At 42.7% G+C, this 14,572-nt stretch overlaps 1 protein-coding gene across 2 annotated transcripts in view; it reads right to left on the reverse strand.

Moving 5' to 3' along the window:
* Nucleotides 1-14,572, reverse strand: part of JADE3 (jade family PHD finger 3) — an 88,945-nt gene that overhangs the window by 53,192 nt on the left and 21,181 nt on the right. For both annotated transcript variants that reach the window (XM_019529424.1, XM_019529423.1), the window contains one exon: nt 1,651-1,710. In XM_019529424.1, the coding sequence (XP_019384969.1) occupies nt 1,651-1,699 (49 nt within the window). In that variant the 5' untranslated portion in view covers nt 1,700-1,710. The remainder of the gene's footprint in view (nt 1-1,650; nt 1,711-14,572) is intronic.

Below are 14,572 nucleotides of genomic sequence, written 5' to 3' on the forward strand. Positions count from 1 at the left end.
CTCCTTCCCTTGTACCACAACAGACTTACCAGCTGCACACAGGCTGTGCTCCTCACCACCTACTTACTGCGCAGAAGCTATGTGCATGCACAGGCCATTTATCAGCCAAATCAGGCCCATTTCCAATACAGCCAATTTTCTTTATATCGGTGCCAATCCAATATCAGACCAATGTATCAGTGCACCTGTAGCAGCAACCAACCAAAGTATTCAAGGAATCGTCAAAATGTACATTACAAATCTTGGTAACCAGTCTTACCACTTCAGGAGGTTTCAATCCTAAAAGCTGATTTGTAGAATGAGGGGGGCAAAGGAAGCAACTCTGTATGAAGCGGCTGACATTTATTTAATGCCCAATTGATATGATCCAGACTAGGGGTGCACCAATAAAGATGTTCTTGGCCTATACCGACAGCCAATTACCACAGGCAGAAGGAGAAAAAATTATTGCAGGGGGGAACTGAGTGTGTAGGCATGCATGCACAAGACCCCCCAGCAGGTAAGTCTGTGGGGGGAGAGGAAGGGGGAGGGCAAATCCAGGTCCCAGCAGGGAGGGAGAGAGCGGAGCTGGGGCAGGCCCTGGCTGCACCGTATTCCCTGCTTGCCCAGCAGCAGAAGGCACAACTTGCCACCACCACTGCTGCTGGATGGGCAGGGCATGCACGGCCAGAATGCAGCTCCCAGGGCAAAGGCTGAGTGGAGAGCCCCAAGCTCATAATGGGCAGCCTGCCTCTCCCCCACACACAATCAGGCCTCCGCTGGGGGTGTGAGTAGTGGCAGGAAGCCGCCCTGCCTCTGCCACACTCTGTGCCCCTGGACAACTTGTCCACGGTTCCATCCCACTCCCTGGAGTCCCATTCACCACCCTGCCTGGGCAGCGGCCCCAGCCCCTACCTCACTCCCTCCCTCACCATTGAGGTCTTGGTCTCCCCCACCATGCCCCTTCCCTTCCCCGAAACCCTTTCCCCACCACAGACATACCTGCAGGGGCACTGCAGTCCACGCTGCCTGGCTGCATTCCTGGCTACATGCATGCTGTGGTTGCGTGCACGCATGCAGCAGCTAGGGGCCCCGGCCAGAAGGCGTATTGTATTTATCAGTGACGTTACTGTCTACACCAACCAAAATAAGCTGATAATGTTACTTTTCCTTTTATCAGTGCCAATCTGATATGCAACCAATATATCAGTGTACTTCTAGTCTAGACACACATCACATAATAAAAATAATGCTGAAGTACACCAGTTTAAAGTATCTTATCTCAAATCGCTCAAATAGTTATCTACTTCTGCCATCACAAGTTCTCCATTGAGACACTGTCTATAATTAGCCTCACAGTCTATAAAGTGGTCACTTCATAGATTTGCTTTGTAAATCAGTATTTGGTTAAAAAATCTACTAGTAAAGGGGAAGGACGTATACATTTATACTTAAATTCTGCACTAGACTCAAACTCTCCTCCTGAAATTATTAATCATCTCTAACAATAAAGCTCATAATACTGAAGTCTAGAGAAAGCAAAAGGCAAATAAATCAAACTTAAAAAAAAAAAAACAAAACATTACAGGAGATAAAGCAGTTTACCTTCAAACTATAAAAGGAAACCACAGGGGGTGACAGACCAAGCAAAGACTGGTACGTATTACTTACTCTCATTGTCCGAACTGTCACTGGTGCTTAGATGCCTGTGGCGTTTCATCCTGACGCATCCTAAAGAGAAAGAAAAAAGTTGATAGCAACCATTCCACAAGACAAGCAAAGTCTATGCGTATCCTGCTGGCTCACAGGACAGACAAGGCCAGGCTCCTCTTTCCAAGTATGAACATTCTTTGCATTCTGCCACTAAATTCTGTTAATGTAAACTACTCTATGAATCTCAGTTTGCAGTTTTACTTATAAGATTAGATACCTACTGGACTGCACTGTGATTAGAAAGAGTACAATTATAAAAAAAAAAAAAATTAGAAGCAAGTTCAAACTGCCAGCTCATTCTCAAAAAGCAACTAAGGCTGTTCCATGAGACTCAGTGTCCCATCTGTTCAACCAAAAGAGTTGCCATGGTGGCAGTTACTAACTGAGAAATGGGTGGAGGCTCAGAAATAAGATGACTTTATAAATGATGCTGGGAGATGAGCATAGCTGCCTTCAAAAAAAAAAATACTGTATGCCAATGTAAATATATAAAGGCATATTTATACGGAACACTTTATATATAAAAGTACAAAACACACGTAAGAACAGGTCACTTAAATTAGTAGATCAGAATTTTATTAAAAGATCATCTTGGATACTAGAAATGCCCTTTGAAAAGTGTACAAGTAATCAATTGAAGGTGTTAAATAATTATGATGAGCCTACTACTAATCTGATAATCAGCCAACTAATGATAAATTTATTTTTAAAATGTTTTACACACAAATATAAAGATTAAGGGAGAGGAAGGAAAAATCTAACCCAGAAGGTAGAGTCAGCATAAACCTAAATACACTTTTAAAGGTCTGTATGCCCAAGCGAAATCTATTTTTACGTCTGCCTCATAAAATACATATAAAACATTAGGGCATTTTGCTAATTAAAATGAAATGGAAAGGAAAAGTTCTATAGGTTTGAAAGAACAAGTGGGTAGACTGAAAGGAAGGGAAGATATGTGTTTCTAGTGGCTAAACACCATTCAGCAAGAATAAGCATGAAGTCTTTATTTATTTTTTTAATGGAAGAGACAAGGATAGTAGCTTGTAAAATTTAGGGACCTTGGATATCTGCATCTCAATAATATAATTCCTCACCAAGCTTAACTGAAAGGTATAATAATACATAAACATGTTTGCAGTACTGGAAATGGTTCTCCATGCCTGACACTAAATGAGACTTCCTTCCTATAAAAACTAATGAAAATGGAGCAGTGAAATTTGTATTAACACTTCACATTAGGGTTCAATGGCTCTTGAGGGTATCCAAAACCCATGGGACAAACAGGGTTTCCAAATGAGGACAGCCTGTTTGAAAAAACTACAAGGAAATTATTTAAGTACTATTTCTAGCAGAATTATTACACTTATTGGAAAATTTCCACCAGTTTTATGTTTAAGTTTTATGTTTGAATTTACAAAAACTATTTTTAGATGTCCTTTTGAAGCATCTTCTCTTTAAAGAGAAGTCTTTTTTGGTTTTTTTTTTTTTTTTTTTTAAACACAAACTAGGCTATTTTTAAGGTAAGAACACAGAGACTTGAACTCGAGGCAGCATTTGTACAACTCTGCATAGTAATAGACAGTGCTTATTCCATTACAAGCCAGAACAAGGCACAGTTGCTAGCAAAGTTAATATAACAACACATGCCTCAGAGTAATATTCCTAAACATAATTATGAACTGCAGAGTCTTGGGAGGAAAAACTAAATCATAAGACCTCTACATTTTTCACATTTTACCTGATTCTCACCATGCAATGACTACTTGTTTTAACTTTAATTAGCCTCATATGGCTCTACACATAAACAACCAGCTGCATTAAGTAGCAACAACCTTCCTCAACACCAGATCTTAACATGATGCTGATGCACCAGATTTTCCAACACTACAGATGTCAGCTATGGATTACGTTGGCATCAGTCAGGTCAGGGAACTATCACATGAAACACTCTGGCTAGGAGAGGGATGGGGACTAACAAGTGGATGGGTTAGTCGAGCTCCTATTTAAATAAGTTTTGAGGTGTTATGTTTGTAGGGATGCTAGATACTGTGTTAAGTTGTTGGGTAGCTGGCAAGGTGGCTACTGAAGATTACCTCAACCCAGGAGATGAAGTTTAAGGTATTAGGTTTGACCAAACAGGCCCCAAATGACACTTGTCTATTTTTAGACCTTCCTATGTGCCATACTGAAAAATCAAGAGAGATGTTCAAGCCCTTCCAAATTAAAAGAGTAGGTTCCCAGTGTGACAGAGTGGTCTCTGAAGCAGCCACTCAGCTTTCAAACATGCTCCATTTGGTTGAAGTCTCCCAGGTTGTTGAACTACTGGCTACGTTAAAAAACTTCTCTTTTTAAAGACGCAGGTGTTAAAGTGATCCTTCTAAGGATCGACTAAGCATTAAATCTTTTACTAAAAGTGAAATAAGGAGTGTGAATGCACTCTTCTGTTCCCATGCTCACCTCAAACTTTAAGTATTTGTTTTAAGCTAGGGATATGCAGCTGGAAGTCTGGGCTGCACACAGGCTGCAAGGCCTTAACTCACAATCACACTCCCTCCCTATCCCACCACTGTCCCCTGCTGGTGCCACTGGAATTTCCAAGCTCCCCCTCCCTCTTCCAGCTTCAACATCCTGCCCCCACCCCTGGGTGAGGGACAGGGCAGCCTGGCTGACCAGACCCAGGTGACTTGCAGGGCATCCATATGATGCACCAGTGGGGAGGTTGCAGCCAGGGATGGGTCCTGTAACATGTGAGCTGGAGAGATCTGTGGCACCTGGCACACGGGGAGTTGAACAGACCTGTTCTGAAACACTGAAAGCTTGGGATTCACACTTTTTGTCCATTACAAATCTTCAGAGACAGTTATAAAGCCGTCTTGCGGCTGTGCTACGAAATGCAGCTGTTTGGAGAGCACAAACATTCAATTAAACCAGGTCAAATGTCATGTTAAAGGATACCATTGTAATGGGGGTAAATCCACAAAGCCTGGACTTGTATGTCTACCTCTAGCACAGCGAGACACTAAGACAGGAGATAGGAATTTAAATTACAGCTTACACAGAGAAGTGCAAACTGGAGTGGCAAGTTCCAAGAGTAACAGCTACTTTCATGTATAATTTAATCAAAGAGAGCAGTTAAGTGTTGAAGTCCACAGCATACTTCCAATGACAGGTCCGTCGTTAAAAGGGATACCTTTTTTTTTTTTTTGCCTGTTAACTGGATTTCTTGGAACATGCTTGTAACAGCCAGGGGAGGGGATTTATACCTCTATTACAGCAAATGACTGAAAAAGTAGTTACTAAGGGCATCCCTTTGCAGCAACATAGTTGGATTCCAGTCCAAGTCTAAAGTAACTACAACAGCTCTGAACAAAAACCCACACAACTAAACAATGGTGGATATAAAAACTTGCCATCCCCTCAGCTACCTTGCCACCTAATGCAACAGGAGTTGTATGTATTGCCATGCCACAGTACTGAAACACAAGAGAAGAATAAAAGTGCTCCCATCTTGGCTGCTCTTCTGTAGCTGAAGTTATTCTGTCTGGATAACTCAAAGGAAACATGTTTTTAGGAGTGAATCTCCCTGACTGTACTTGTGAGAGCTCACAGGCTGGGACCAAGCCAGTCCCAAGATCAAGTCCATAATTGCAGGGTGACCCTCAGAGAGACGGGCCAAATATTGTATCCCAGTGCACGTTTAAAATTTGGGCTGCTAAACTAAAGGCCTATAGAAAAGGCTAAGAAATTGCCCCAAATAACTTGTATAGGAGACATTTTGGCTGCTTACACATGTAAAAAAATTAATTAAACCAGCACTTGACTTCAGACTCCATGAATCCCTACACCAAACCCAGTGCACGCCCAGAAGAGGCACGACATCAGTTGAACCCAGCTCACTCAACTTCTATACAGATTGGGGTCTTTATCTAATAGCTGACTGAACTGGCTTTAGCTAAAAGCACCAGAAAGCACCACTAAAGCACCCAATCTAAACAAACCCTGTAAAGCCAGATCAAACTAACACACTGCTTCTTCCAGTAAAGCACGGTTGTTCCCCCTCCTTCCCCCTGTCTGGCAGGACCTATAATTCCCATCTACCACAAAGCTAACAGTGGTATAAAAAAAGATATATTCACCCCAAAAGGGTGACACCTCAGCATAGCTAATTTTCCCAATACCATTCTTAAGCAACCAATAAAAGTTCTCATAATTCAAATTTCTTTAGGACTTAGAACAAATACCACTATTGAGACCATTTTGATCAAAGTCACCAGTAACACACTGCCAGATGGTTTTCAAGACAAACATGACCTGTAGGTCCAAATCAGTTTGCTGGATGTGACAACCCTAAGGTAATCCCTGAAAGCTATGCATAAGATGCAACATGTTCTGCAAGTTCTTAGTGTAGACCTACTGGGGATAACTGGTGCCTCTTGATCAAGCTATTTACCATAAAGGGTAGGACCCACTGAAAAGGATGCAAAGTAGAAACCAGGTTCCCATGTCTAGGGTCACTGATTTCACCTGAGAAAGGCCTATTTGTCAAAATACTCAAAAAAATATTCAATAGTAAAGAGAACAGGAGAAACTGAAATCAGTGCTGAAAACAAGAACTGCCAGGCCCAGAAACAAGAACAAAAACAGCTACAAGTCAGCTGCTACCAGCAAAGAGGAAAGGGAACCCCTGGACTAGTAACCATATATACAAGGCTTCCCCCTGACCATCCCTCCCCAAATCTTTACCTGCAAAAAACAAGTTGTAAATCTACTGTCAAACATTATTAGTTGAGCCACTGCAATTAGCAAGATTACCCTGATCTTTTTCCAATCTTGTAATATCAAACTGTAATATGCAGTATGTCAACACAGAAATTTCACCAAAAATGACAAGAAATAATCACACTTTTTCCTTCAGTCTGGCCCCAGCTGTTAATATATTCCATACTGGATAAATGACCTTTTCTTCCCATACTTCAAGAAGGGCTTTCTGTTCAAAAACAAATTTAGAAGGCATTTAGTCTCAGCCATGGACATCACCTTTAACACGCACGCCACTAAATGGTACGCAGTCAGAGGTAGAATAAATGTGCAAACAGAACAACATGGATGCACTCCCCAGATGAGAGGGACAACACTGGGCCCTTTCTAAATATGGTTAACTCTTACTCACACAAGTTGTGATCCTACTTGGAGAAATTCTGCTCTGGATTTTGAGTGTTTATTTTTGCTCTCAGAAGTGTTTAATGGATCCAAAGCTCATGTTATTAAGCAGAGGTGTTATTAAGTTTGAAAACCAAACAACAGTGCAAAGTAAGGAGGGCACGGGGGATGCAGCCACTAAATGAAAATCTCACCTTCTCAATCTCCCGACTTTTGCATAATGAATAAGCCATAATAATCACTGCTTTGGTTGTGAGGACAAAAAGCATGTGCAGTCATCAGAACTAAGTCATTAAAAAATTGAAAGAGAACACATTTAACAGGACTGTTATTTAACAACAGAAGACCAAGTGGAGAGGGGCAGAGGAGGGTGGAACAGCTGACAGTCAATCAATTGTAGCATAACACTCAAAGGGCCCCAGCACAGACAACATGGAGTCTCATCACTGGGGAACTCTTAAGTGGAAATCACATGCAAGACATTCTTGAGGAATACAAAGAGGGAGCCAGCACTACAGAAGTTTCCTCAACCATTTTAGTGTTTAAATAATATTAACCTTCTGGCCAGCTAAAATGTCCTCTGAAGTGTTCAATGATTTGCCAGAAGGGGCATCCCCCATGTATATTATTGTAACAGGTCACACCTTGGGGCAGCCAAGTCACCCCCAGCAGCCACCTGGAAACTACCTTGCTCACCCCCGCTGGCCTCTCATGGTCCTACCCTTTTATCTTGCCATTCTCACTTTGCTTGGGCCCCAGTTCCTGGTCTTGCCCAGGGCAGCCACCCCAGGTTTCCCAGTGCAGCATGACAGTGGAAGCAGCTCATCGCAGCAGGTGAGTGGGCTGGCTACTTGGCGCATTGCATCACACCCCATCTTGCGAGGGCCTGGCTGCTGGTAGCGATGCTAGGACCGCAACAGGAAGCTGAGGAGGATGAAGATGTGTGCCCTCCCTCCTCAGGCTCCCAGCAGACCAGATAGGATCAGCTGCATGCCCCCAACAGCTCATCAACACTCCCTTAAGTGGCCCTCCAGCCCAAATAAATCACCCACCCTGGTCTAATAAATTCTACTATACAGAATTGCAGGCTCAAAAGGTTAACTAATTTAGAGGCAAGATAAAAAAGACAGACATATTTCTAGACACTTGAGACAGGTTTGTGAACGGGAGAAAATGGAAGTCCAAAACACTGTTTTAAGGTTGGCCCAACTTGTGAAAAACCGATGTTAGGTCATTGGGTAAAGGAGGGGTCTGAAAGCAGGAACTCCTTATTCAAATCCCAGTTCCACCAATCCCTATACTGTAGGCCAGATCATCATAAAGCCTTCTTTACTATGTAATTTTGAACAAAACATCTGACACCAGTCGATTTCTTTCATAAGGAAAATGGGGATAATGTGATGTTTACCATGTACTTCAGAAAAGTAATTGCATGTGAAATCTTACTCCTTTTCCCATCTTAAAAAATGAAGTAAAATTTTTCCCTTGCCTGTACACAAAACAGAATTTCATGCCTTGGATACTAGAACCAATCTACACTAAGAAACATCAGTCCAACCACTGTACACTAAAAAGCAGTAACATCTCATTCTTTAAAAAAAACAAAACAAAACATAACAACACTATGAAGCCACAAAGCTCATAAAAGAGGACTTTAATGAAAAAGTGGTTCTTCATAAGTCAGTGGAAAAAAAATGTAGTTTCAACCTGGAATAGATCAGCTCATGCTACAAAATAAAAGCAAAACAGTCTCTCTCTTTTTTTTTTTCTTATCTGCATTAAAGATTACTGAACCTATTGGCATAGTATGGAAATCAGATGTACTCCATGCCATGGTGGGGTGTTACCAGTGAATTCTAAAATTTCAGTTGCTGGAAATGTGGTACTGATTTAACCAGGATAAATTCTGAAAAAAAAACTCTGAGGCTAATGCAACTCACTGATTCATACCAAAATATAGCTGGGTATACTGCATCATTCATACACCAATCTGCTTTTTAAACCCCTATAACAAAATCTGTAGTACTGTATTGCATAGGTCATTAATTTCACTAACCAACCACTGATTAACAGGCCTCCTCCAATTGTTTTTCTAAGGCTACCCATAGTGATTTGGGAAAACCTTTTACAATGTAATATTTTTAGAAAAAATATTAAGTCAGAACAGAAGTTTGTGGTTTTAAACATGACAAGGCTGCTTGGGTAAATGTAATATCTTTTATTAGACCAACTAAATGGTTGGAAAGATTGTTCTTTGCAAGCTTTCAGGCACAAACATCTTTCTTCCAAAAGCTTGCAAAGAATAATTTCTCCAACTATACAGTTGGTCTAATAAAAGATATCACATCTACCCAAAGAACCTTATCTGCCTAAGTCCTTAGACCAGAACAGCTACAACCAACACCCCTAAAGCACGGTTTTTAAAAATGTAATTCCAATTTAAAAACACACAATCACTTACTTACAAGTGGATTTGGGCCTCCTTGCACCAAACAAATATTCAACTGGAAAAGTTGGACTTGCACCATGCAAGCCTGAAAAGATTTGGAACCACTGCTCTTGAGCCTGTCTATGCAACAGTCTCTCTTTCTGTACATGCTTCATTGTGTGACAAGGCAAAGACAGACCAAGCAAAGCTTTCTAGTAGCTCAACTCTTCAGTAGAAGAAAAAGGACAACACCGGTATATACAAAGTTACAGGATTTTAGAAGAGAAAAGTCATGACTATGGCAAAGCTATTGCTACAGTTAAGACAAACAACATAAAGGAAGTTTGCAGAACACTTCAATTGACTTCACTGATCATTCTTAGATAATAAAGGGCTTAGTCTGTCTGTCTGTCCCTAATGCTCTTGGACCATTCTGATTGGTTAGTGGAACAACCGGGGTGTGAAGCACAGCCATGGCGCGGGGATGGAGTGGATAGAGCAGGGGGGCGAGGCTAGCAGCCACCACCTCCAAGGAGTAGGGCCAGGGGAAGGGGGTGAGGGTGAGGCCAGTGGTGATGGAGGTGGCAGAGGCACAGGGTGCTGGCGGAGGGGACAGCGAGACAAGCTCCCCCGCCCCCACTTCCGGGAGGCGGTGGCATGGGGTGGTGGGTGGCGGCGCTCCATCCCTGCCCACCCCACCATCATTCTTGATGGGCAATTCACTAGTACTTGCACTAAGAACTGAAAGCCAAATCTTCTGGGAGACGGCAGCCAAGGAGATAAATGGAGGTTTTCAAGTGAATCAGAGAGAAATAACCTGTTCCAAGCCCCCTGTACACCATCCTCTTCCATGGGAAAAATTCAGAGCAGTCCAACAGCTGCCATAGAAGTTGGTAGTTTCCCCTCAAGAAGTTAATTGCCAGCTAGGAGATAAGTGGATACAACATGCTTTAGCTACACCTACGATGCTGATGCCATACCTCACAACGGATACTGGGAGTTGTAGAGGCAGTATTGCAGAAACCAGTTAGGCTGGCTCTACACGTTCACGAAATTCACCCACACGGAGAAAGCCTCCAGGACAGATGCAATCAGTTGCTCTTTATTATTTGTTTCATAAGATGATAAATTCTAGGCTACCTGACAAAAGTTAGCAAAAATCTCTAATACTCAAAGGCCAGAAATATAAAACCATACCCAGCAAGTACTCGCTCAGCAAGTCCAAGTCTAAAAGCAACACCAGCTTTGACACAAGACAAGGCACTGTTATATTCAGTGCGACAGAGCTCTGTCAACTCTGTCAGGACATTACACCCACTGCTGAACAGAGTGGATAAAGACCCCAATTAAGTGAGGCTGCTCATGAACCCTCCCCATAGGCACACAACCCCAGCAGATTACTATGTGCTCTGCAACAGGACTCTAATTATAGAAATCAGTGACTACTAACTAAAAATAGAACAAGCATAAGTTGAACCAAGACAGCAGACTACATGCATTGAAACAACACCTTTTTTTTTTGTTTTCTATCTTATTTTAGGTACTTTAATGGCACTCACTGTTATAATTGTCAGTATCAGAGAGCCTCACAATAACCCTGTGAGTTAGGTAGGTAGGTCTTACAATACCTGCACTACAAATGGGTAAGAAACACATGAAGACCAGTTTGCCCTAGGTCACACAGGAAGTCCTCAACCAGACAGGTAATTCAAATTCGTGTCTGAAGTCCTACACAACTCTTCTTGCCATTACGCTACCCTTCCGCTATACATAAAGCTCGCCGTAAAAAAAAATATGCCTCTATCACCTCACCCCAGGGTATTCTAGGAACTGGCACAAGAGGTCTCAGATGCCTTTGGCAATAACATATAAAAAGTCATGGGAGACTGACAAGGTACCAGATTGGACCAGAAAAGGTCCAACATAGTGCCCCTCTTTAAAAAAAGATAGACCTAAGGAATTATAGATTGGTTAGCCTAACCTCAATACCAGGGACATTACTGAGGCAACTGATTAAGAAGGTCATTTGCAAGCATCTGGAATATAGCTAGATTTCAGAAAGGCTTTTGATGGAGTCCACATGACTGTCTCAAAAAGAAACTGAAGAAATGAGGACTAGATAAAACGAATGCAAAGTGACAGATATCCAGCTCAGCAACTGCAAGCAAAGGGTAATTACAAATGGATCCCTGTCAGAATGGTATGAAGTTTCATGTGGAGTCCCACAGGGGTCTGTCCTGGTCCCAGTCCTGTTCAACGTGTTTAATGATTTGGGTGCTGGAATAGAGAGCTACCTGAGCAAACTTGCAGACAGCGTGAAACTGCAAACAACTGAAAACACCCTGGAGGACTGGTACACAATATAAACAGATCCTGATATACTGTAAAACTGGCCAAGAGTCAACAGGATGAAATTCAGTGTTGAGAAATGCAAGGTGCTACACCTCAGAAAGGAAAAAAAAAATAATCAAAACACAAATGCAAAATGCGTGTCAATTGGCTTGATTGCAGCACTACAGAACAAGAGTTAGAAATAAGAAGAAACAGATTCAATGCAAGTCTTCATTTCGATGGCACAGCATACTACACATACATTTTTTTAAAAAGCTAGCAGATTTTGGCTGCATCACCAGAAGCCGTAGGTGTAACACACAGAAGAAGACAGTGTTACTTTACTTGGCACTGGTTAGGCCTTGTCTAGAATAATTTGGAGCTCTGCATTTTTAAAAGGACATGGAAAAGTTAGAGAGGATCCAGAGGCAGGCAGTGATAAAGGGTTTGGAAGGGAAGCCATATGAAGAGGGGCTGAAAGTGGCATATTCAACTTTCAGAAAAGGCAGGAGTCTCCAAATATCTAAAGGGCTGTGCCATAAAGAAGAGGAAACTGCAGAGGAGGACACATAGCAATACCTATAAGTTGCAGGAAAGTAGGTTTTTATTGGATATCAGGCAGGGGTGGATTAATGCATAAGCCAGCAGGGCTTGGGCCTAAGGGCCCCCGAGAACAGGGACAGGGGCCGGGGCCGGAGCCCACACTCCCCAGTCTGAAGGGGAAAGTCCTGAGAAGCACTGAAGCACCATTGCACGTTAAACACGAGGAGCCGGCAGGAGACAGCAGCTAGGAAATCATATGACCGCTCCCTGGGGACACCGGCGTGAGGCAACAGCGAGGGTCCCCACCACCCCTGCCACTCACTGCCCAGCTGGTCTCTCTCTCTCTCCTATCCCTGTAAGGAGCCTGATCCTGGCCTTCCCTTCCTCCTAAGAGTCAGGTCTCAGGCAGATAGCTGGGGATGGGCTGCCAGTATGCATGCAGTCCCCTTACAATACTGGAGCCAATTCCGCCTGGTCAGAGACACTGCATGAAGCTCCCTCACAGCTGGCTCAGGGGAAGAGGAGTGACCAGGAATCCAAGCGCACTGGAGCCTGCCTGGTAGACACATGCCACTCACGGCAGAAAAGTGTGTGCATGTACCCCCAAACCACCAGACCCCTTCACAGGGCAGCATGCAGTGCTTTAGTCTTGCTGCCAAGGGCTGCTTTGGGGTGCAGAGAAGGGGAATCCCACTGCCCCAGGGATGCTTCTTACAGTTCTTGACCCAAAATAATGCTGCCAGAGAGGGGCCTGCATCTCTCCCAAGCAAAGGCTCTCAGTGTGGCCTGTATTTTTGTAGTAGTTTACTGTAGTGTAGGTACAATGCAAAACGTGCATTTAAAAAAAGCAAATCAAACAAGAGTCTACATGACCACAAAACTAAAACAGTCCTTTCGTGTTATTATACATTTATGGCGATCCCATGCATCACAGTCATTTTCCTAAGGCAATTGTTTTATTCAGTTGTGTGTGTGGCAAAACACTAGTTAGTTTTGAAATCACATGTTGTGCTTTATTAATGCATTGTGTAAACATTTAACAGGTCAGTTTATTAATGCTTTTTGATACATTCATGTTTATAATGGGGTGTGAGAGGCCTCCAATTTTCTGTTTGCCCAGGGCCCCAGTAAATCTTAATCTGCCACTGATAGCAAGAAAAAATTCTTCATTGTTAGAACAATTAGGCGATGAAACAGATTGTCTAGGATAGTTGTGGCATCTCCTTCGTTCGAGGTTTTCAAGGAGCGTATGGGTCAGGAACGGTCTAGGAGTAGTTACGCCTGGCGTGTGCTGGGAAGTGCAACAGCTGGAAGCCCTGGAGCCCACCACACATGGATCACTGGGAGATCGCAAGAAGAGATTTGCAGTCCAAAGCAGATAATTATTGGAGAGAACTATGCTCCACAATAGAAATATAAAAGAGAGCTCAGCAATCTAGAGTTGTTACAAGTAGGCTTAGTTATACATACATACATAGTTAAAAGAAGCTGCAATAAGTTTAAAGAGGGGATTCAGAAAGTGGAGTTCTGGCTCTCGACTAGAGGGTGTGATTGATGTGTGGAGTTGTTCACTGTCGTCAGGTTGCAGAACAGAGTAGCTGTTTGGTCTTTCCCATGCTTCTGGGCTTTGCTGGTTGCCAGATGGAGCCAGGAAGAAATGTTATCCCTTCCTGTTATCCCTGTTTTATCCCTTCCTGTATCAGGGATTTTTTAAGTTTGTTTTCCACAGAAGCATTTGGCACTGGCTGGGGATTTTGACTGGTGTGGGCCAGTGCTGCTGCTGGGACTAAAACCCTAACGTTCTGTAGAGGAGCAAAGATAATTAGCTCACGTACACTGTCATGTAAATGCAATTATTCTGCTTCCACTCCTGAGGTATTAGGATGCAAACTTAGCTGTCACGCCTGGCAAGAGGATCACGTGTGGGGTTTGGAGGAAGCTGGTTGCAGGCATGACATGAGGCTGAGCAGGACCTGGAGCTGGGCCACAGGAACACAAAGGACAAGAGCCAATGTACTAGAGCACTTATCAATCCTCTGCAATGTCAGTACAAAGCCAGCAATAGTTCTCTTAAATAGAGAAGTAGGCAAATTTACCAGGCAAGGGAAAAAATCAGAGTATTCTTAACATTTTCAAGCTGTTTTTAAGACAAACTAAATAAAAACACATACACTTTACATTCATCAAGAAGTACTAACCATGAACCCTTCCTTCTCTGCTAGAAGAACCCAAGAAATAAATTACTGAAAGGGAAGAGGAGCAAAAAAGTAACTTGAATGGTTCTAGGAACCCAAGAAGGTTCTTTCTTTGCAGTGCAAATATTCAAGTCCAGACAAAGAAGTATTAATAGTCCAAACACCAGCCAATGTAGGATCACTAATGTAACCAGCTCCGTACATACCAAAAGATGTTTGACTC

This window comes from Crocodylus porosus, unplaced genomic scaffold (genome assembly GCF_001723895.1).
Source record: "Crocodylus porosus isolate Cpor-Errol unplaced genomic scaffold, CroPor_comp1, whole genome shotgun sequence".
Lineage (NCBI taxonomy): Eukaryota > Metazoa > Chordata > Crocodylia > Crocodylidae > Crocodylus > Crocodylus porosus.